The 20,247-nt window shown below is 48.8% G+C and overlaps 1 protein-coding gene across 1 annotated transcript in view; it reads left to right on the top strand.

The window, feature by feature from the left end:
* HS3ST4 (heparan sulfate-glucosamine 3-sulfotransferase 4) overlaps nt 1-13,707 on the top strand; it is a 140,064-nt gene extending 126,357 nt beyond the window's left edge. Inside the window, exon 2 of the mRNA XM_050968639.1 lies at nt 4,946-13,707. Within this exon, the coding sequence (XP_050824596.1) occupies nt 4,946-5,582 (637 nt within the window). The 3' untranslated portion in view covers nt 5,583-13,707. The remainder of the gene's footprint in view (nt 1-4,945) is intronic.
* The last annotated feature ends 6,540 nt before the right edge of the window (nt 13,708-20,247 follow it).

The raw sequence follows: 20,247 nt of genomic DNA, 5'->3' as shown, positions 1-20,247 counted from the left end.
TTATTTAAAGGGGGCAGATCGTATCCCCTTTCTCCGTGGTAGAAGAGTTAGCATTTTGATGCAGTGCACACAGCCATACGCAGGGCTGGATTGTCCCCATGCAAGCCTGCAAGTGCTGTCAGTCATTCACTCAGCTGATGAAATCCATCAACTATCTTCTGTCACTTTAATCTGTTCTGCTCAGTTGCATCAGACCAGCCTAATTTCCGGGCAGAAATTTTAGCATTTCAGTTCCAAATTTTCTCAACAGTGTTTTCAGAAATCGATCAAGAAATTTTATGCTGCCATGCTTGGATTGTTTGGCCAGTGCAGGCAGGGCCAATGCACAGGGGTACCGTGTGCACAGAAAGGCCAGGTCTGCAAGAGCTGATGAGGGGACCCTGAGCCTGGGAGGTATTTACAGATGGCTGCATACTGTAATTAGAGTTATTTCTGGCTGGTCATTTTCAAAAGACACAGTGTTGAGTGAAAGTGATTTCCATGGGAATGTGAACACCAGTTTGAATCACTCAGGCAAATTGGAAAGTTGTACGTGCGTGCCCAGGTGCAACTCCACAAATTTGATTGGGTGAATTTGCAGTGTAGATCATCGGCAGCTGTTTCTGCAGTTCATAGTGTCTTTTGTCCAGCTGGCTGGTGTGCAGTATATCAGAAAACCACCAGCGCAATAGTACTTACTGAAAAAGACCCTCAGCTACTCCACTCTTGAGAGCCAATATTGTCAGCTTTGCTCTGAGCATAGTGGGGCGTAGTTTCTTCCTGCATTGAGCTGCCTTTCTCCTCCAAACACACCTCTTCCAGTTATTTCAGTGGAGAGTCCATTCTGACATGGGAAACAGGCATAGAATCATAGAATCGTAGGACTGGAAGGGACCTCAAGGTCATCTAGTCCAGTCCCTTGCACTCATGGCAGGTCTAAGTATTATCTAGACCGTGTTTATCTAACCTGCTCTTAAAATCTCCAGTGATGGAGATTCTACAACCTCCCTAGGCAATTTATTCCAGTGCTTAACCACCCTGACAGTAAGGAAGTTTGTCCTAATTTCCAACCTAAACCATCCTTGCTGCAATTTAAGCCCATTGCTTCTTGTCCTATCCTCAGAAGTTAAGAAGAACAATTTTTCTCCCTTCTCCTTGTAACAAATTTTTATGTACTTGAAAAGTGTTATCACGTCCTCTCTCATTGTTCTCTTTTCCAGACTAAACAAGCCCAGTTTTTTTCAATCTTCCCTCAGAGGCCATGTTTTCTAGAACTTTAATTATTTCTGTTGCTCTTCTCTGGACTTTCTCCAAGTTGTCCGCATCTTTCCTGAACTGGACGCAATCCTCCGTCTGAGGCTGTATCAGCACAGATTAGAGCAGAAGAATTACTTCCTACACCATTGCAAATCCTAGCTCTTTGGGAAACACTCTATAGACTTTAATAGAGAATCTACACATCTGTATGAATCTCTCTTAAGTTCCGTAGGTTTTTGAAGTAGTTTTATAGAACCCTGTAGTTTTATCCCTGTTAACTTCTATGGGACGTTTCTGTAAGGAAGCTAATGAGATTTCTCTGGTCTAGTCACTCATTACTAGCAATATGCACAGTACAGAGAAGGAATGAGTCGGGTGCTCAGAGGCTGGTGGGGAAAGAGGGCTGGATAGATGGGTCAGAATAAATAGAAGAGCGGAGAGTCGTGGGTATCAGACACTAATGGCTGCTGGGTTGTAGGAACTGGGTGGGGGGGGGAATGTTCCGAGGGAAGAGGATGGGGAGGGGCCCGGATGCAAGGCGTCCATGGAGAGCTAGGAGAGCTGCAGAGTCTAAGTTGGATTTGGAGAGATCAGAGAAGCTGCGGCAGGTGATGGAGTGTGGGGATATTGGGGTCCCACCCCTACAGCAAAGGACAGTCTCACTACAACATTTGGGCTCCCTGACCTCTATAGACTGGGGATTAGGACGATCAGGCCGGGGAGCGGTGCAGGGGGAGCTGGAAAGAGACAAAGGAATAAGAGGCAAGTCAGATGCTAAGAAGGGTGACAGTGTCCCAAAGCTGGTGAAAGGCTGAATTCCAACCCCAGGAGATGTAAGGAGCAGACCGCAGGCTAGCATTTTTCACAGGAGGAACCAGCAGCTGGCAGCACCTGCCTGGAGAGGTGTAAACATGCTGACAAAGCTTTAATTGCCCTTTAAAATTGGTGCAGCTTTCATAGGCCACAGCAATTGTGTTCATACATGCAACCGCTTTCTGCTGCAGCGCGCAGCAGTGTCCGCATGTCAGGGACTTGGTGCCTACTGGGCATGCAGCATTCGGAGGGCTCCTTGCTTTGCTTTGCTGCTGGGAGCTATGCATTGTGGGATACAGAGCAGAAGCCTGCCAGAAGCAACTGGAAATCTGGGACTCAGGATCACAAAGCTCAGCAAAAGAGCTGGGGTAGGGGGTGGAGGGGAGGGGAAGACACAGCCGCCTAGCAAACCGCTTTGCCAAAGGGACTCCTGCCGTCAGTACCATAAGGCAGCCTTGGGCCCTTCTGGCAATATGGACAACTCAGGCCACCATTACCAGCTTCCAAAGCTTTTTAGCTCAAAGCTGGTTCCTGGAACACTCAACACACCCAAAAGGAATTCTGTGGCCCAGGGAACTTAATCTGCTACCTATCATGTCAGGAAACATGGGCACACGCTATGGGTGAGCTGTAAAGCAACACGTGGCACTGAACAGTCTCAAACACAAGGCAGTGGCAAGTTCACCTAGCTGGGCCCTGTCTAGCAAACCTCTCTGCTTCCAACTATCCACTGGGTAACCCCACGGGATGGTGGTTTGTCTGTGGGCTGCTGCGTGACAGCAGTATCGCTGTGGCTGCGGAGCCCAAGGGGCTGTTAAAGAACCATTTCAAGCCTAGGCCTATTATTTTCTCACCATATGTTTGCACTGAAAACAGTTTCCCATGTGAAGGGCCCAATCCTGCAAGATGCTGAGCAGCCTCACCTTGCATTAAAGCCAATGGAAGAGGTGTGCAATGCAGGAGCTCCTCTTAGGGGATGCTCGGCACCGTGCATAATCATGCCCTGGTATTACGTTTAGAGTTCTACCCCACTGCTGAGTGACCACCCCTCTCCCCTGCTAATTACCCACTCAAGCTATACAATAATCATGGACATTTGGGGCAACTTACACCAAGCTAAACATCACAGTGTGTGTGAGCGAGCGCATAGCTGCAAAGCTTAAAAATCAAAAAGTTGAACTGAAAATAAAACATTTTTGTTTTATTTTATGTCCAAAACATTTAGATTTGTGCCAGTTGCACACACTGGAGCATTGCTCTGACACTTGGCACTAATACTGGATATAAACCCTGTGCACTGGGGACCTGTTTCCTGACTACCTTGCTCCCAGGGCCGGTGCTACCATTTAGGCAGCCTAGGCAATCGCCTAGGGCGCCAGAATAATTGGTGGGCCCCGTTTTGCCGGAGGGGGCAGCAGGCGGCTCCGGTGGAGCTGCCGCAGTGTTGCCTGCAAAGGGTCCGGTGCTCCGCGGCTCCGGTGGAGCTGCCGCAGTCGTGCCTGCGGGCGGGCGGGCGGGCGGGCGGGTGGCTCCAGTGGACCTCCCGCAGGCACCACTGTGGGAGCTCCACCGGAGCCACGGGACCAGCGCGCGGGGCAGCGAAATTGCCGTGCACCTAGGGCGCTCAAACCCCTAGCGCTGGTCCTGCTTGCGCCTTACTTACCTCGCTGACTCCTGCGCAGAGTGGGTGCTGAATGGAGCCATTCTGGCTGGAGATGTTTCACACACACATTACACAGGTGCAAATCACACCATAAAGTTCAAGGTGGCAGCAGCCAGGCCTCCGGCATGCTGGGTGAGGCAGGATGTGGCACAGTTGCTCTTTCTGTAGCTGGGGGGGATTTTCCAGCTGATAAATAATGGTTCTCAAGCTGCGAGCCACAAGAGAACAGCAGACCTCACACTGGCCGTGAGTAGACACACATGCTTTCCTGGGAGTGTAGAGCCCTGCCCCGCACAGCGTGGGTGTGAACTGGAGGCACTACGTGCCCCGTGTACAGCAAAGGCCTGCAGCCAGCCTGGTACCCAGCAGTTAAGGTTTAAAAGATGCTCTAGCGCACATACTGAGTCCATGATTTAAAACTTTCTGGTTTGCGACATTCATCTTTGGCTTGGGCCATATGGGCCAGGCATTTACTTCTCCATTTTCTTAGATATAAAAGCTCTCTGGGCTGCAGCTGCATTTTACAGCATGATGATATACTATCCAGGAAAGTCTTGCTACATGTTAATTTATCCAGTAGGCAAATTCCTTTTGGCTAATAAAAGTGCTTGCGCAGGAAGCTCAAAACCCAGCAGCAATTAATTATTGACAGAGCATGTGAATTAGAGATAAAAGAAAAGTCATTCTTCCTCACACATAAGATAGTAAATAAATTGAATTATTGTACTAGAAGCAAGGGATCTTATTCTGTATTAAGTTTTATTAGCTGAGACATTTAAAAGCATGTCATCCTAACAAAAAGGTCTTGTGTAATCCTAAATGCACCACTTTGGTACAAGGCTCTGAAGTGTATAGGTTTAATTGAGCAAGTGGTAGCAGATGGCTTGCTGTACAGACAGGTATTGTACAGGTTTATTGTCAATTAACTCTTGTCTACATATGCCTGTGGCAAATTGACTGTATAATATGTTATTGAGATTGGCTTTAACACTCGAGGTACTTGCCTTCCCCGGGTTCTGAAGCCAAAGGACACTAATTGGCATTGGATCTCCAGAAATTATGGGGTAGCTAGTGTCACTCCCCTGAGGGGTGCCCTCACTCTCACTGGGCCACAGGCTTCAAACTCACTGCACGTGGCTGGAGGGGAACCCACATGGCTGAGTTTCCTTGGGAGCTAGATTCCTGCTACAGAACTAAGCTCTCTTCCTCTCTCTCCTGTTCCTTTCTCTACAGGAATGTGATGCCCAAAACTCTGGATGGACAAATAACGATGGAGAAGACGCCGAGTTATTTTGTGACCAATGAAGCCCCAAAGCGCATTCACTCCATGGCCAAGGACACCAAGCTGATCGTGGTGGTGCGGAACCCCGTCACCAGGGCCATCTCGGACTACACGCAGACGCTCTCCAAGAAACCTGAGATCCCCACCTTTGAAATACTCGCCTTCAAGAACCGGACCCTGGGACTGATCGATGCCTCCTGGAGCGCCATCCGCATCGGGATCTATGCGCTGCACCTGGAGAACTGGCTGCAGTATTTCCCACTTTCCCAGATCCTCTTTGTCAGCGGTGAACGGTTAATTATTGACCCAGCTGGAGAAATGGCCAAGGTCCAGGATTTCTTAGGCCTCAAAAGGATTGTGACAGAGAAGCATTTTTATTTCAATAAAACCAAGGGGTTTCCTTGTTTGAAGAAGCCAGAGGATAGCAGCGCCCCCAGGTGCCTGGGCAAGTCCAAGGGTCGAACTCATCCCAAAATAGACCCAGATGTTATTCACAGACTGCGCAAGTTTTACAAACCATTCAATGTCATGTTTTACCAAATGACAGGTCAAGATTTCCAGTGGGAACAGGAAGAAAGTGAGAAGTAAAGCCAAGACAGCAGGGAAAAAGCCATCTGTTATCTAGAGGTGAATCGTTGTCAGAGACACGAAACTCGCACAGAGCTAAAGTCTCAGTCTTATGACAAAGAGACTTGCATTGTCAAGGTTAAAGTCAAGCTGAACAGCATTTCCAGCTCTGAAACCTTCATGTCACAGCGAGTACAGGTTGCATTTGGGTCTGTTCAGAGCCCTCCCACTGTATTGTATTGCAAGAATGGCTGGGGGGGCTCCAGTGGGACAGGGGAGGCTACCTGTTTCTAGCACTTTGTTCCTGGTGCTTCCTGTCTGCACCAGCCAGTCAGTGGTCCGTGAGTCCTACCCATGGCCAGCGAAGGATGAGGGAAGCTTATAGAATCCCAATAGCGACAAGGCAAGCCGACAGAGTCAATTTCTTCTGCACTACGTTAGTTTTGCCTTGCTGGCAGTCAGGTGGTATCAGATCACACACAAACAGCAAAGCTGCAAAGAAACTATTTACAGGCACTTCACTTGCATATGAGTTACACCTTGCACTAGCTACCAACCATTTACCAAGTGCCACAAATATCCTGAGCCCGAGTCTTTTCTCACTTTTGGGTGTAACTCCATTAACTGAACAGAGTTGCTTCTGATTTCCTCTGGTCTGCAGTGAGGCCAGAGGCCAGGCTTTCCTCTAAGTTCTCATATGCTCCTTTAGATGATCACACACTGAAAAACACTGTCATGCACTGGCATCCAAGGAGCCAGCTGAGACTGATCTCATGGGCTCCATCCCAGAAAGCTTGGCCTGGACGCACTGCACAGTCTCCTAGCAGAAGGTGCAGGGTCTCATTCACAGCTCTTCCTGCAGGCAGGTAGTGAAGTGGCATTTCTCAATCATTCTGGAAACCCACTGCTTCCCTGCATAGCAGATGGCAGTTCAAGTTGTCATTACAGGCAGTTTTTTAGTTCTTTGCTAGGTGGCCATTAACCCAGAAGGAGCTCCTCTACTGAGGAAAACTTCATCACTGTATCGAGAGTGGTGTGCAAAATCCAGAACCGGTCTGACTTTCAGAAATGCTGAGCAGGCACAAATGCCACTGAAGTCCCTGGGACCATGGGTGCAAGCCGGTGGGAGTGTGGGTGCTCAGCACTTCTGAAAATCAGGACTCAGCTAGGTTTGCAAAACCATGAGACATTGCTCATCTTTGCTTCAAAATCTGCAAAGAGGAGAAAAAGTCATTTCCACCAAGTGAGCGCTCACTGCCCTGGAGAGAACTTCCTTTCCGAGTGGAAATGACAAAGGTTTATGATCAACCAAATTGGCAAATCCCAATGGAAACGATAAGATAAGCACCTGTCACTCCTAGAACCTCAGCAAATCCAGAGCGAGCTGCATGCCTGCATCAGCAAAGACAAGGTAGCAGCAGTTTTACACAGCTGCACTATATTCCATGTCCGTTACTGAAAAAAACCCAGGAACAGTGGACACGAAAAGAAAACACCGTGTTACCTGTGAGGGAACATTTCCTTCCTTTGGGTGATTTCTTGCTGTCAGGGGTTTCTTTTCTTTTCTTTTTCTTTTATTTCCTGTTTAAAAAGAGCAGCAGTGGGGCCTGCGTTTGCAGGGGGAGGAGGGAAGGTGTTTTATTTTTATCAAGCCTCAGTGGTCCTTTGAGATGTTGTGTTTGTTGCTGTTTGAAAGCAGCAAGAAAACACAGCTTAAGTATTCCTGAGCAAGACCAAGCCTCTGTTTTGATTAAAGTGGCAAGAAATCCTTGTTGATCCAACTAACCAAAGGAAATGTCACTAAAACACCGTTAAGCTAGGTAACAAGCTGAACCTGCTTTGGGTTTCATGGCCTGTCGTGTGGTTCATTACACAATAAAGTGGTGCTAGTGCTTTGGATTGTATAAAAGGAGCTAAATTCATTTGTCGGATTTCGACTGTGGGCTAGGTTTGGGGAGAATCACGTTCGTTCCTGCTGAAGTAAATGTCAGTTCATATTAGCCTGATTAGGTTTTAAAACAGCATCTGACATAAAACACTTTCTCACCGACCTGCAAACCCAGAAATGTATTGTACAAACACTGCAAATATGTAGTAAGGGCGGACGTTCAGTTGTTTCAGATGTAATTAAAACGTTGTTTCTTCTGCTAAATGAGAGCTGGGTTGTTTTGCCATTTTGTGCAAAATGATTCATGGCTTCAGATGGAGGGAATTTTTTTTTAAATCTTCCCAATTTCTAGGGTCCTGCTTACATGGACACCCAAAGCCTTTTCTTATTTCACAGGCCCCGCAAACCCTGAGCTCGTTTTGGTCTCATTCCTGCCCGATGCTGAGCCCTGCCCAGAAATACGAGGTTGCCCGTCAGCACGGGGAATCATAAAATCATAGAATATCAGGGTTGGAAGGGACATCAGGAGGTCATCCACTCCAACCCCCTCCTCAAAGCAATACTAATCCCCAACTAAATCATCCCAGACAGGGCTCTGTCAAGCCGGCCCTTAAAAATCTCTAAGGAAGGAGATTCCACCACCTCCCTAGGTAACCCATTCCAGGGAACTCAGCACTGGCAGGATCAAGCTCTTTCAACTAATCTTTTCAAAAGAGGATTAAAAAGTTCATTTTCGGACAGTGGTTTCATTAGCAGTCAGAACAATGCTGTGTGAACCATGGCTGTGCTGGGGCAGCCTGCCCACCCCTTAGCAACAGCCTGAGCAAGGGGGAGCTTTTCGTTCCCACACAAGACCCTACTGGGCTCAGAGGCCCCCCCATAGGAACCCCTCCTCCCCCGACCACACCAAAAATGTTCTTTGCATATTTTAAAAACCCTAAAAATGCCAAGTATCAGAGGGGAGCCATGTTAGTCTGGATCTGTAAAAGCAGCAAAGAATCCTGTGGCACCTTATAGACTAACAGGCATTTTGGAGATGCATGCATCTGACGACGGGGGTATTCACTCATGAAAGTTCATGCTCCAAAATGTCTGTTTGTCTATAAGGTGCCACAGGATTCTAAAAAAAGCCAGAGTGTTGTGCTGCTCCCTAGTCAGGGGCCACCGGGGATCAGCCAGGACAGCAGAGGCCGTGGATTGCGTGTGGCCTTTGGCTGCTCTTTTCACAGGTCCATTCCTGGAAGGAAAAGAGACTTGAGTCAAGATGCTGCCTGTGCCGCTGACGCTGTGGTTCCACAGACTGGTGAAAGCTTTTGGCCCGTAGCTGGGAAGGAGACGTAGCTCCAGTTTGCACCTGGATGAAGTACAGTCACCCTCTACCCATTTGCTGTATTCCCAGAGCAGCAACAAAATGCTGAGCCAGGATTCAGACAGCAGAGCATGGCCATGTGCTTAATGCTGCATCCCTTCGCCACCCTCTGGAAGAAGCTTGCTTCACCCCGGCCAGCTCGCCCGCCCAGGCACTAGCAATGGAAACAGTTACAAAGCTGCGTGTTCTTGCAGTGAGACGCTCTGGAGGAAGAAGGTCCTGTTTGGCTGCTACAATGGAACTAGACCTGTCTGCATTCAGGGGATGCTGAGCCACCGGGGCTGCTTGCCCAGTCTTCTTTTTGCCATATTTTAAGAGGTTTATTTTTTATATGGGTTACTTCCCTGCGCTTGGGAGGTGGCGCTAACTGACTCCTGCACTTTTCCAACTGCATTGCTCGTCTGCAGGCCTGTCCAGGGGCTAAGACTCCGGTGAACATTAATAGCCTGCTAAGAAATCAAGGAGCCAGGAGAGACTCAGGTGCCTGAGGGTGGCTGTTCACTAGCACCACGCATGATGCTGTTTGCTGTTGCTCTCGGGAAGGGGAGGCCTGGCACATCTGGCCATCAAGAGGCGGCGACATGCGTTGTCAGCTTGCGTGAGATGGTGACCTTTGTCCCTGCGCCGTCAGTGACAAGTCTCTGCCTTTGTAATGTGCTAATGTGACCAAGGAGTTATTTTCTCTCCAGCAAGAGAGGGAGCAACCTGCTAGGAGGGAGTTGGGTTAATTACTTTTTTTTTTTTTTTTTACTATTTAGATGTCACATTACGACACACAGGAGATTGAATTTTGTATTTGATTTCCATTAGCAAAGCATAAATTATATTTAATTTTATACACAGAGAATGGATGATTCATTGTTATGGAAAAGCTGGTACTTAATGGTTCAGAAATGAAAATGGACAATTCGTCCTTTTGAAAGCAAACTGCTGTTCTGTCATCTGCTCCAAGCACGTCTGTCTGTGTCATTCTGTACCTGACCGATACGAACGTCTGAAAATCTTCAACTTAACACTTGAACTGGAACAGCACTAAACAATAAACATTGTAGCAGCCGCATTGCTCCGCTCCATTTCTCCTTGGTCTCTGCGTGGGTGAGTGGCAGGGCTGAGGGAATTCTCTGCACTATCCCCAATCGACCTAATACCACAGAGACAGGTCGGGTCGGTGCAGGAGCCTGGGCCCAGTCAGTCCCTTGAGTGCAGGTAGTGGGAGCTGTTCCCCTCTTAGTTTTCCATGACCGGGAGCACAAATCAGATCCAAAAGGACCTGGGAGCAGGAAGAGAACAAACCATGTAGCTGCTACTGGGGCAGAAAATCCACTTCATTAGTTGGGGGGGCTCTGTGTCTTGCTTGGCTATCCTCACTGGGCTGAGGGCCCGGGGAGCCGGTGTCACTTCCTGGGAAGGACAGAACCAGCAGCAAGTTAATGCTGCCAGCTTTGGCTGAGCGCTGCCTACGCATTTCCCTGTATGACCTTTTTAATGGCATGTTGAAAGGGTGTTTGGCTAATTGCAGGAAGACAATGATTCTCAGTCCACATATGCCCATAGCTGATGGCTAGGTCACCCCTTCCCCAGTGCTCTGCTGCCCACCTTTGCTAGCCCTAGACTGCAGCCAAGCAGCAACGCAGTCTCCTTTGCAGGGCCATGTGCGGAACTAGCACACACAGAGGATGTGTCTCAGGGATACAGGAGCCTGTCGCAGCCGGGCCAGGTCAGCCACTGGGAGCCAGGGGCTCAGTCAACAATGGGCGTCCCTGTTTCTCTGCTTGTGAATTAGCCACAGACTGGCTGGGATTGTTACGCACTTGTGTCATCTTGTAACATGCCTTGCAAGGGCATTTCAGCCCACGGGACACTCACAAACCATCCCGCCCTGTCCTGCCCTGCCCTGCCCTGCCCCTGCGGGGCTCTGATTAGCTCAGTGATGGTAGATGGCTCACCCAAGCTCACCCAGTCCACAAGCAGGCAACCAACTCTTTTAACAGCAGCAGGAGAGAGAATGATTCCCAGGGAGCTGCACAGAGCTGTGTGAACACCCAGTATGCTGGGGGCCCCTTCCTCTGCACCCACTGCCCCATATGTCAGGGCCCCTCAGCTCTGTACCCTGGGCCCAATGGGCTGGGGCCTCTTGCTCTGTGTAAACAAAGTATGTCTTTGCAGACAATGAATGGAATTGCAAACATCATCAATTTATATCAATCAGAAGCTAGGAATTGTCACAACTTGATAAGGGAAGCAAAGGGACACAAGAAGAAATCTATGGCCAACAGAGTTTAAGACAATAAGAAGGAGTTATTTAAGTATATTAGAAACAAAAAGAATCCTGACAATGGTATTAGTCCATTACTAGCTGGAAATGGTAGAATTATCAATAATAATGCAGAAGAGGCAGAAGTGTTCAGTAAATATTTTTGTTCTGTATTTGGAGAAAAAACATGATGCGGTCACGTCATACGGTGATAACACTCTTTCCATTTCAGTAGTATCTCAGGAGGATGTTAAACCACAGCTACTAAAATTAGCTATTTTTATGTCAGCAGGACCAGATAGCTTGCATTCAAGAGTTTTAAAGGAGAGGGCTGAGGAGCTCTCTGGACCGTAATGTTGATTTTCAATAAATTCGGGAGCACTGAAGAAGTTCCAGAAGACTAGAAGAAAGCTAATGTGACAATATTTGAAAAAAGGTAAATAGGAGGACCCAGGCAGTTATAAGCCAGTCAGTCTATCAATCCTGGACAAGATAATGGAGCAGCTGGTACAGGCCTTGAGTAATAAAGACTTAAAGGAGGGTGATATAGATAATTCCAATCAACATGGGTTTATGGAAAATAGAACCTGTCAATCTCATGTAATATTTTTATGAGATTACAAGTTTGGTTGATAAAGGTAACAGTGCTGATGTAACATATTTAGACTTCTATAAGATATTTGACTTAGTACCACATGACATTTTTATTAAAAAGCTAGAACAATATAAACTTATCACAGCTCACATTACATGGATAGGCCTCACAATGTATTTGTAAATAGGGACTCACCATGAAGTGGCTGTGTTTCTAGTGGGGTCTCAGAGAGACTGGTCCTTGGCCCTATGCTATTGACAATTGTATCGATGATCTGGAAGAAAATATAAAATCATCACTGATGAAGTTTGCAGCTGACACAATAATTGTGGGAGTGGCAAATAATGAAGAAGACAGGTCACTGATACAGAGTGATCTGGATTGCTTGGTAAGCTGGGCACAAGGAAACAATACGCATTTTAATACAGCTAAATGTAAATGTAGACATCTAGGAGCAAGCATGTTGGCCACGCTTACAGGATGGGGAACCTGTCCTGGGGAGCAGCGACACTGAAAAGGCTTTTTTAGGGGGATGGGGTGGATAATCAGCCAAACATGAGCTCTCAGTGCAACCCTGGGGCCAAAAGGGCTAATGTGATCCTGCGATGCATAAACAGGGAAATCTCTAGTAGGAGCAGGGGGGTGATTTTATCTCTGGGTTTGGCACTGGTGCGACCACAGCTGGAATCCTGTGTCCTGTTCTGGTGCCCACAGTTCAAGAAGGATGTTGATAAATTGGAGAGGGTTCAGAGAAGAGCCAGGAGAATGACTGGAGGATTAGAAAACATGATTTGTGGTGATTGAGCTCTTTGAGTCTATCTATTTAGCTTCACAAAGAGATCACCAAGAGGTGACTTGCTCACAGTCTGTAACTCTATATGGAGAACAGACATTTGATAACGGGCTCTTTAATCTAGCAGAGAAAACTCCAACACAATCCAATAGCTGCAAGTTGAAACTAGACAAATTCAGACTGGAAATTTTGCAGTGAGAGTAACTAACAGGGAGTAATTAACCACTAGAACAATTTACTAATAGTCATGGTGGATTCTCCAGCACTGAATTTTTCAATCAACATCAGCTGTTTTTCTAAGGGTCTGTCTACACAGGAAACAAACCCCCCCGGCTGGCCCGTCCCAGCTGATTCAGGTTCATGGGGCTCGGGCTGCCAGGCTGTTTCATCACTGTGTAGACTTCTGGGCTCCAAGACCCTTCCACCCTGCAGAGTCCCAGAGACTAGGCTCCAGCGTGAGCCTGGATGTCTACACAACCATGAAATAGCCCATGGCTTGCGTCAGCTGGCGTGGACCAGCCGTGGGTTTTTCTTGCTGTGTAGACAGACCCTAAAAGCTCTGCTCTAGGAATGATTTAGGGCAGTTCTCTGGTCTGTGCTCTACAGCAGGACAGACGAGAGGATCACGATGGTCCCTTCTGGCCTTGGAATCAGTGAATCAATGTAACATAGCAGCTTTTGTTTGATAGACACAAAGCCAGTTAGTTACAATGGCCCCTCGGTGCCCCAAGCGGAGCACCCAGTCTGGAGACAAGATAGTGGTGAGTGAAGCCAGCAAGGGAGAGCCCAGCAGCTGGCAGCAGGATGGACAGGTGTTTTCATGCTCTAGCCGTGTGCACAATGTAGAAGTAGCATTTAAAGAGCTGGTCAGCAGCCTGTTCTCTGCTCCCACTGCCCTGCCCTATCAGCTCACAGCGGCGGGCGGGAGAGCCTTGCAAGAGCTGGGTCACAGCCTTTGGCAGGCTCTGAACCCCACATGGCAGCTGTGGTTGCATCTGAGAAGGAAGGGCCCGTGCAGAGTGCTGCCCAGCTCACAGGCCAGTAGCAGACAGGGCCCTGATCCACTCTGAGCACTGAGGTCTCAGTGCCCAGCCCTCTGGTCTCTTGCAATCCACCAAATACCTATTGGCCCAACTCTGCACGGCTCCCCTGGACAGCAGGAGGAGACCCCTTAGGACCAGGGCAAGATTCAGTGATTGGCAGGGGGAGCTCTGTAACACACACACACACACACACACACACACACACACACACACACACACACACACACACACACACACACACACACACACACACACACACAAAATGGCATGGGTGGGCCTGCCCCTGTTGGCGTGATGGTGCATGAGGTCACACCAATTTAAAGAGCCGGAGTGGGCAGAGCAGCAGCCCCCATCCGATACCAGACAAACCCATGTCCGGTTTTGTCCCAGAGCAGGAACAAAGCTCTCAAAAAGAGACTGTCCAGATAATACTGGGTTCCCAGGCCTTCCTAGCATCAACTCGGGATTCAATCACCTAGAGAATCAGGAGTTCAGTGCAGGCACCAAGCCTGCCAGCCACACGCTTTTCCCCTGGATTTTGAGCTGTGCAGGCAGCAGACTGATGCGTTAACCAGCCGAGCTCCACAGCGTACAGCAAACAGACACCACGGGGAAGCGCTTTCTCTCCAGTGATTCTCAGTCTTCCCTGTACTCCTAGAGCTCACTCCATCTGTGGAGCTGCAGAAAGGAGAATGGGGCTCATGGTGGGCTGAACAATCCCACAAGCTCATTAAGGAAAGATGCTTTAGTCCTAATGAGGAAACCGTTTTTCTTCCCTGCTCCAACAGCGAAGGTTAAGAACCCTCAAGGTCACAAAACCCAAATCCTTGAACAGTGCTTGGAAAGATTCACCAATTGCTGATTCAGGCTAATTTACTGCAGGGGGCTGGCTTCCAGTGGAAGAAGTTAGAGGAGAAAATAGTTTATTTTATTTTCTGGACACCCTTTCCTAGCAATTTAGAAAAAGCTATTTCACACCATTGTGTTATTGTGTCATCTGATAAAACCACTGACAATTTTTATCAACAAAATTAGGAAGTAGTGAACTATAAAATTGCTAATTATTTTCTAGTAAATTTACTTTTAAATAACTTTAGACACCAATTACAGGCACCATTAAGCACCATTAACACTGGGTGTATTTACCAAACAAGGACTGAATACTTATTCAAATCAAGATCATTTTGGTGTAGATGCTACTGTCTGAGAAGCAGCTCCCCTCAAAAGATCAATTAAATCTCAAAATAAATCAGAGTTTTAGTACCTGAGTGATATAATCACACTGCGGTGTAATCTGCCCCCTTGGAATACGTTTGCTTGACTAAGATCTTAATCCTAATGAGTTAACTGGGATTCTCTTTATAACTGCTCAGCGTTGACGTAGCAGAAAAGCTCAGTACGAAGACCGTGAAATGCGCTCTTCTCTTGATGACCTTTGCGACGCAAGTGCTGTATTTTTAGACAATCAAACTGTCTTGAATGATGTGTCATTTTCACCTGCTGTTGTCATTAAAAGCTTTTGGAACAGCCATAAAATGCAAATTAAAGTTTCCCTTTATTGGGCACCTGAGCTCCATGAGCAGAGCACGACTTTGCCAGTGCCGCGTCCAGGGCAGACCAATAAGCCCACTCGCCTGCTCTCCCACTTTGGGTACGGGCAGGCTCTTTGTTGGCAACTCAAACTAAAGTCCAAATCACTGGATTACTGTGACTGGGGACAATGCAGCCCCCTCCCTGGCAGGCTCCTGTGCTGGCAACCCTACAAATAGCTTGAAGGAAGGGAAGGGAAATACAAAATGAACTAAACAATGAAAGATGATAACTTGCCATGGATCCATCACTGCTGGCTGCCGTAACTAGAAGGAGCTGTTTCTAATGGACTAGCCTCCCACACCAGGCTCCCCATGGCCCCAGCAGGCCAAGCCAGCAGCTGGGCTACAAAGGCATCCTGCCCATGTGTCCATTCCCCTGGGAATGCAACAGGCTGATGGGGGGGTGGGTGCCACCCCAGGATTGCCCTGAGTGGGCGAATAGGTTTGAGCTGCCGGCAAAGCAGACAGCAGCCCCAGGGCCGCTCTTGCCAAAACCCCTCTTAGCAGTCATTCCTTTGCAGCCGTTGTTGGGAGAACCCCTCCGAGCCCCATCCCATCCCCTGGTTTGAGCTGCTCACACACACTGGGACTGAGGTTTCGCACGCTCACTTTCTTCCCAGAAGGGAGCTTGTTTGGCAGAGCATGCATGAAATTATCCCCCCATTTCCAGGTCTGGGGGAATGGAAAAAATGTACCAGGTTCTACCCAGAGTGCCCTGCAGCCAGCAACAGCAAACCCAGCTGTGCTCTGAAGCCTGCTTGGACAGGCTGGAGGGTTCCTTGGCTTGTTGTGTCTCCTTTCCCCTAGGAGATTCTCAGCTTTTCCTTTCTAGGGAGTAGGCATGGAGAGGACTATTAGCCATCTCGGCCACCATTTGGATTGTTCCCACAGCCCCACGCACTTGTCAAGCGGGACGGTTCACTAAAGGACCATCACCAGGGCACTCCTCCAGCGAGTTTTTAATTCCTCCAGCCAGTTTCTGACAGAACTGGATGAAAAGTGCAACATTTATGGGGAAATAGTCGCTTGCCTGTGACAGCAAAAGCTGGGGACAGAACAAAATTAGCCACTCCGTGTTTTATTTTAAAAACTTTGTGATGTTAATCAAACCATGTATTCAATGATTATGTTTGCAAAGTATTCACCAGCTCCACTCCCTGGTTACCTCTTTACTGCTCTACAGCTAAGCAAAGCCCTGGGTGAGGATTCTTGATGCATTGCCCCATTCTAGTGCACAGGTGTAACATCTCAAAAGCTTGCTTTAGCCACACATTAGCTTGTTGAGATGGGAGTCGTGCTTTTCAGCTGTGCCTTGCCTTGTTGAAGAGCTGGCTGTAAAGTTGTTACCTGTTTCCCTCCTTCTTGCTGTTATCTTTGACATCCTCATTAGTTATTAACTGTCCCCGGTCAAGCAGGCTGCCGTCACTGCTGACGCGCCATTAGTGTGCTGGTTTGATACCCCTGCCCTCCAAGAGCACATCCTCCCGGATGTTTTGCAAACCAGATTGAAGAGGGCCAGCAAAGATGCAGCATGTTCTGCATGCACTAGTGCCAGGTTTCAAGCAGAGGCTTTTGACTAAGGGTAATGTATCAGGGAGTAGTGTGTAACGGCCTGTTGCTCTCTGTGCTCCACCCTGTGACTAGCATCCAGGATTATATTACCCACAGTGGGAAATGCAGGCAATGGTAGCATTGCGGGAGAGTCCCTGCCATTAGCACTCAAATGTACGTTTTGTGAGAGAACGTCCTGTGTACTCTATTACCCATGCAGAGGTATGAATCCCGCCTGGCGATTACCAAGATAAGCAGGTTGCCAACCCATAATGGGTAAACGAGTCCATTCTACACAGCCTGTAATGACTTCAGAAGCATGAATAAACCAGCTCTCACCTTGGCATGGCAGCTGGGTGTCTGTGACACCAGACTTATTTGTGGTGCAGTGGAGCTAGGAAATGTAATGCATTGCTAAGCCAAGTGATAACAGGGTGAGACTTACATGTTGTTCAGGAGGAAAATGTCAAAACAAACAGTTGCTTTTACTTTTCCTGCTTTCATGTTGCTTTTTGCTTACTTTTCTGCTGATCTCAGAAATTATTCCCTCTGTGAGTCAGTCTCTGGAAAAAATGTGTTTGATTAGAAAATTCCTGCTGCCTTTTAAGAGGCTCTTCCAGTTTCAGTGTAAACACCTGACTTTCAGAAGCAGGGGTTTTGAGGGTCACCATATTAGACCGTGGGAAAGTGGTCTCCTCCCGTCTCCCCACCCCCCGTTTGCAGCACCATTGACTACCATTTGGCAAAACTTCTCAGGGCAATGCAAGGTCTGAAGCCACGTGCCAGGACTGACAAGACATCCCGCAGGTCACATCTGGCTGAATAACTAGAAGGCAAGTAGAACAGGAGCACTTGTGGCATCTTAGAGACTAACAAATTTATTTCAGCATGAGCTTTCCTGAGCTACAGCCCACTTCTTCAGATGCATAGAATGGAACACACAGACAGGAGATATTTATACATACAGAGAACATGAAAAGGTGGAAGTATGCATACCAACAGGAAGAGTCTAATCAACTGAGATGAGCTATCATCAGCAGGAGAAAAAAAAACTTTTGAAATGATAATTAACATGACCCATAGAAGGTGTGAGGAGAACTTAACATAGGGAAATAGATTCAATTAGTTAATGATCCAACCATTCCCAGTCTCTGTTTAGGCCTGAGTTAATTGTATCTAATTTGCATATTAATTCGAGTTCAGCAGTCTCTCTTTGGAGTCTGTTTTTGAAGTTTTGAAGGCAAGTGTTCTCAGATCAAAGGGTTTCTGTCAAGCAGGGGTCTGTGTTGTTGTCATTACCGCCAATATTCCATAAGAAGGATTCATGGACACATGGTCAAAGAAACCCACAAACTCACTTCATGGGGCTTTGCCCCTCTTTCCAGGGGTGTCCACACGCACTATAAACAATTACGTTGTTCTCTGCAAGTGCAGCTTCATTCTGGATGAGTCCACACGCCCACCCAGGAGCCATTTGATTGCCCTTCTCCTAGTCATCAAAGTTTCAGCATCCAGTCACGGAGCAGAAACAATGCCATGTGACTTAGGTGGCCAGTCCCTCCTCCCAAAGGACAGATCACAAACAGGACCAAAGCAAAGACATGTCACAGACTGTTTGCAGGTAGTTTGCACACAGAAAGAGGGTGAAATGCACTGAAGGAGTTAATTCCTAGGAATAGCTCATCATCTACGCCCCCCGCCTGCCTGTCACTCTGCTTAGTGCAGGGGAGTTCAGCCTCAGGACTGCACACCACCCCAGCCAGGAATGCTTTGGCCGCATCTGCCTTCACCCACTGCTCCAGTCTCCCAGAGAAGATACATTCATGCCTCAGCCCAAGCCTTGAATGGGGGTGATTTACTGAGCACTGGTGGAGAGAAACACCAGTGGTGAGTAACCCCCCACTCCACCAGGAACAGATTGCTCTCCAAGCAAGGCACATCCTTCCCTGAGGTCTGCAAGAAGGCCAGTGAGGAAATGGCAAGGCTTTGCTGTGAAAAAGTTCCTAGAAAAATTTGCCTAGAATTGAATACAAAACCAGAAAATCCTGAATGGTACAGAAATGGCTGATCCACCCAAAAAGCCCTTTTTCATAAACCCACCCCCCCAGAAAACCTGATGAAAATATTCAGTCTCTTTCTAGTGCTGAGGTTCAGGGGGTGTTCCCAGGTACCAGGCCCTGCTCTGCTGGGTGGGGCAGGCCAGAGCATTTGCATCACAGCCTTGCGGTGGGAATGTGGAGAGATGGGGGCTCCCTGGCGCCATGATGTGGTTTGGGTGAAGGGCGCCCCATGTCCTGCTGCTGCCTTGCTGACAAGAGGTGCCTATGGCAGCTGGCTCCCTCCTTCAGCCAAGGAACAGCTCTCTTGGAGTGGGATGAGTCAGACTGATTTATACCTGAACTGGCCTCCTGCCGTCGCTCCCTGCGGGGAGGCAGGGGGGAACTGGCACATGCTCGAAGGGGCTGCGTGTCTAGCGAGCCCACCCCGTGCTGGGCTGAGGGGCCTGCGTAGAGACATGGTGCAGGTATTGCCAGCGCCTGGGTAGGAAGAGACCAGAACCCTGATGAGGAATAACCAATGGCTGCTGAGCTGAGAGAGTGTTAGTGAAGGAGCTGCCATCGGTTTCTAGGCAGAGCGTAACTGCCTTGAGAAGTCAGTGTGCCCCAGCGGGTACCAGAGACGCTAGTGCTGTTATGATGATGAGTGTGAGAGAGCAGGGAGTGAAGACCGAAGCCCTGGATCAGGACCACTGGGTGCTGCCCAGACACAGACAGGCCCTGCCCCAAAGAACGTCTGTGTGAGGAGACCGGCCAAACAAGGGAGATGCGGGAGGAAGGCGACAAGCAGAGTGACTGGGGCGATGGGCCAAGCCTGTCTAGGTCTGCCGGGCTGGGGGTTATCTTGTCTGGCTGCTTTTCGTTTTTACACTGTTTAGTGCGAGGGAGAGAAAGGCAAATAAGGAGAGGCAGGAAGGGGGAAGCAGTAATAGGGATGGCCAAGGAGGGCTGCCCTGCCCTGCTGCCAACACAGCTCCCAGCTCCTGGCAGGGTGGGCTGCCTCTTTTCCCTCAGAGGAGAGGCCACCAGGAGTTCCTCCCCCAGCCCATTGGCTGGGGATTGGCAGGAGGGGAGCGCAGGACCCTGTCCCTTCTCTATATGTGGTATCTCAGATCACACAGCACAGAGACGTGGTGAATGGCTAATGGCCGGGGGCGGCTCTAGGTATTTTGCCACCCCAAGAACAGCAGGCAGGCTGCCTTCGGCGGCTTGCCTTCGGGAGGTCTGCCAAAGCCGCGGGACCAGCGGACCCTCCGCAGGCATGCCGACCAAGGCAACCTGCCTGCCGCCCTCGCAGCGACCAGCAGAGCGCCCCCCATGGCTTGCCGCGCAAGGCACTTGCTTGGCGTGCTGGTGCCTGGAGCCGCCCCTACTAATGGCGATCCCTGGAGGTGGCCGGTGGCTACAAAGGGGAGCAGAGTGGGATGGGAACTAGTCTGTGCACTGAGGACTCTCCCAAGGACTTGCCAGTATGGTCGTTTTTTGGAAAATGTGACACGACTGGTCCCCTCTCTCTCCCTGCTCTGCCAGAGCCTGAGGACAGG

The sequence above is a fragment of the Gopherus flavomarginatus genome, chromosome 9 (genome assembly GCF_025201925.1).
Source record: "Gopherus flavomarginatus isolate rGopFla2 chromosome 9, rGopFla2.mat.asm, whole genome shotgun sequence".
NCBI classification, from domain to species: domain Eukaryota; kingdom Metazoa; phylum Chordata; order Testudines; family Testudinidae; genus Gopherus; species Gopherus flavomarginatus.
This window is presented reverse-complemented; position numbering and strand designations above follow the sequence as displayed.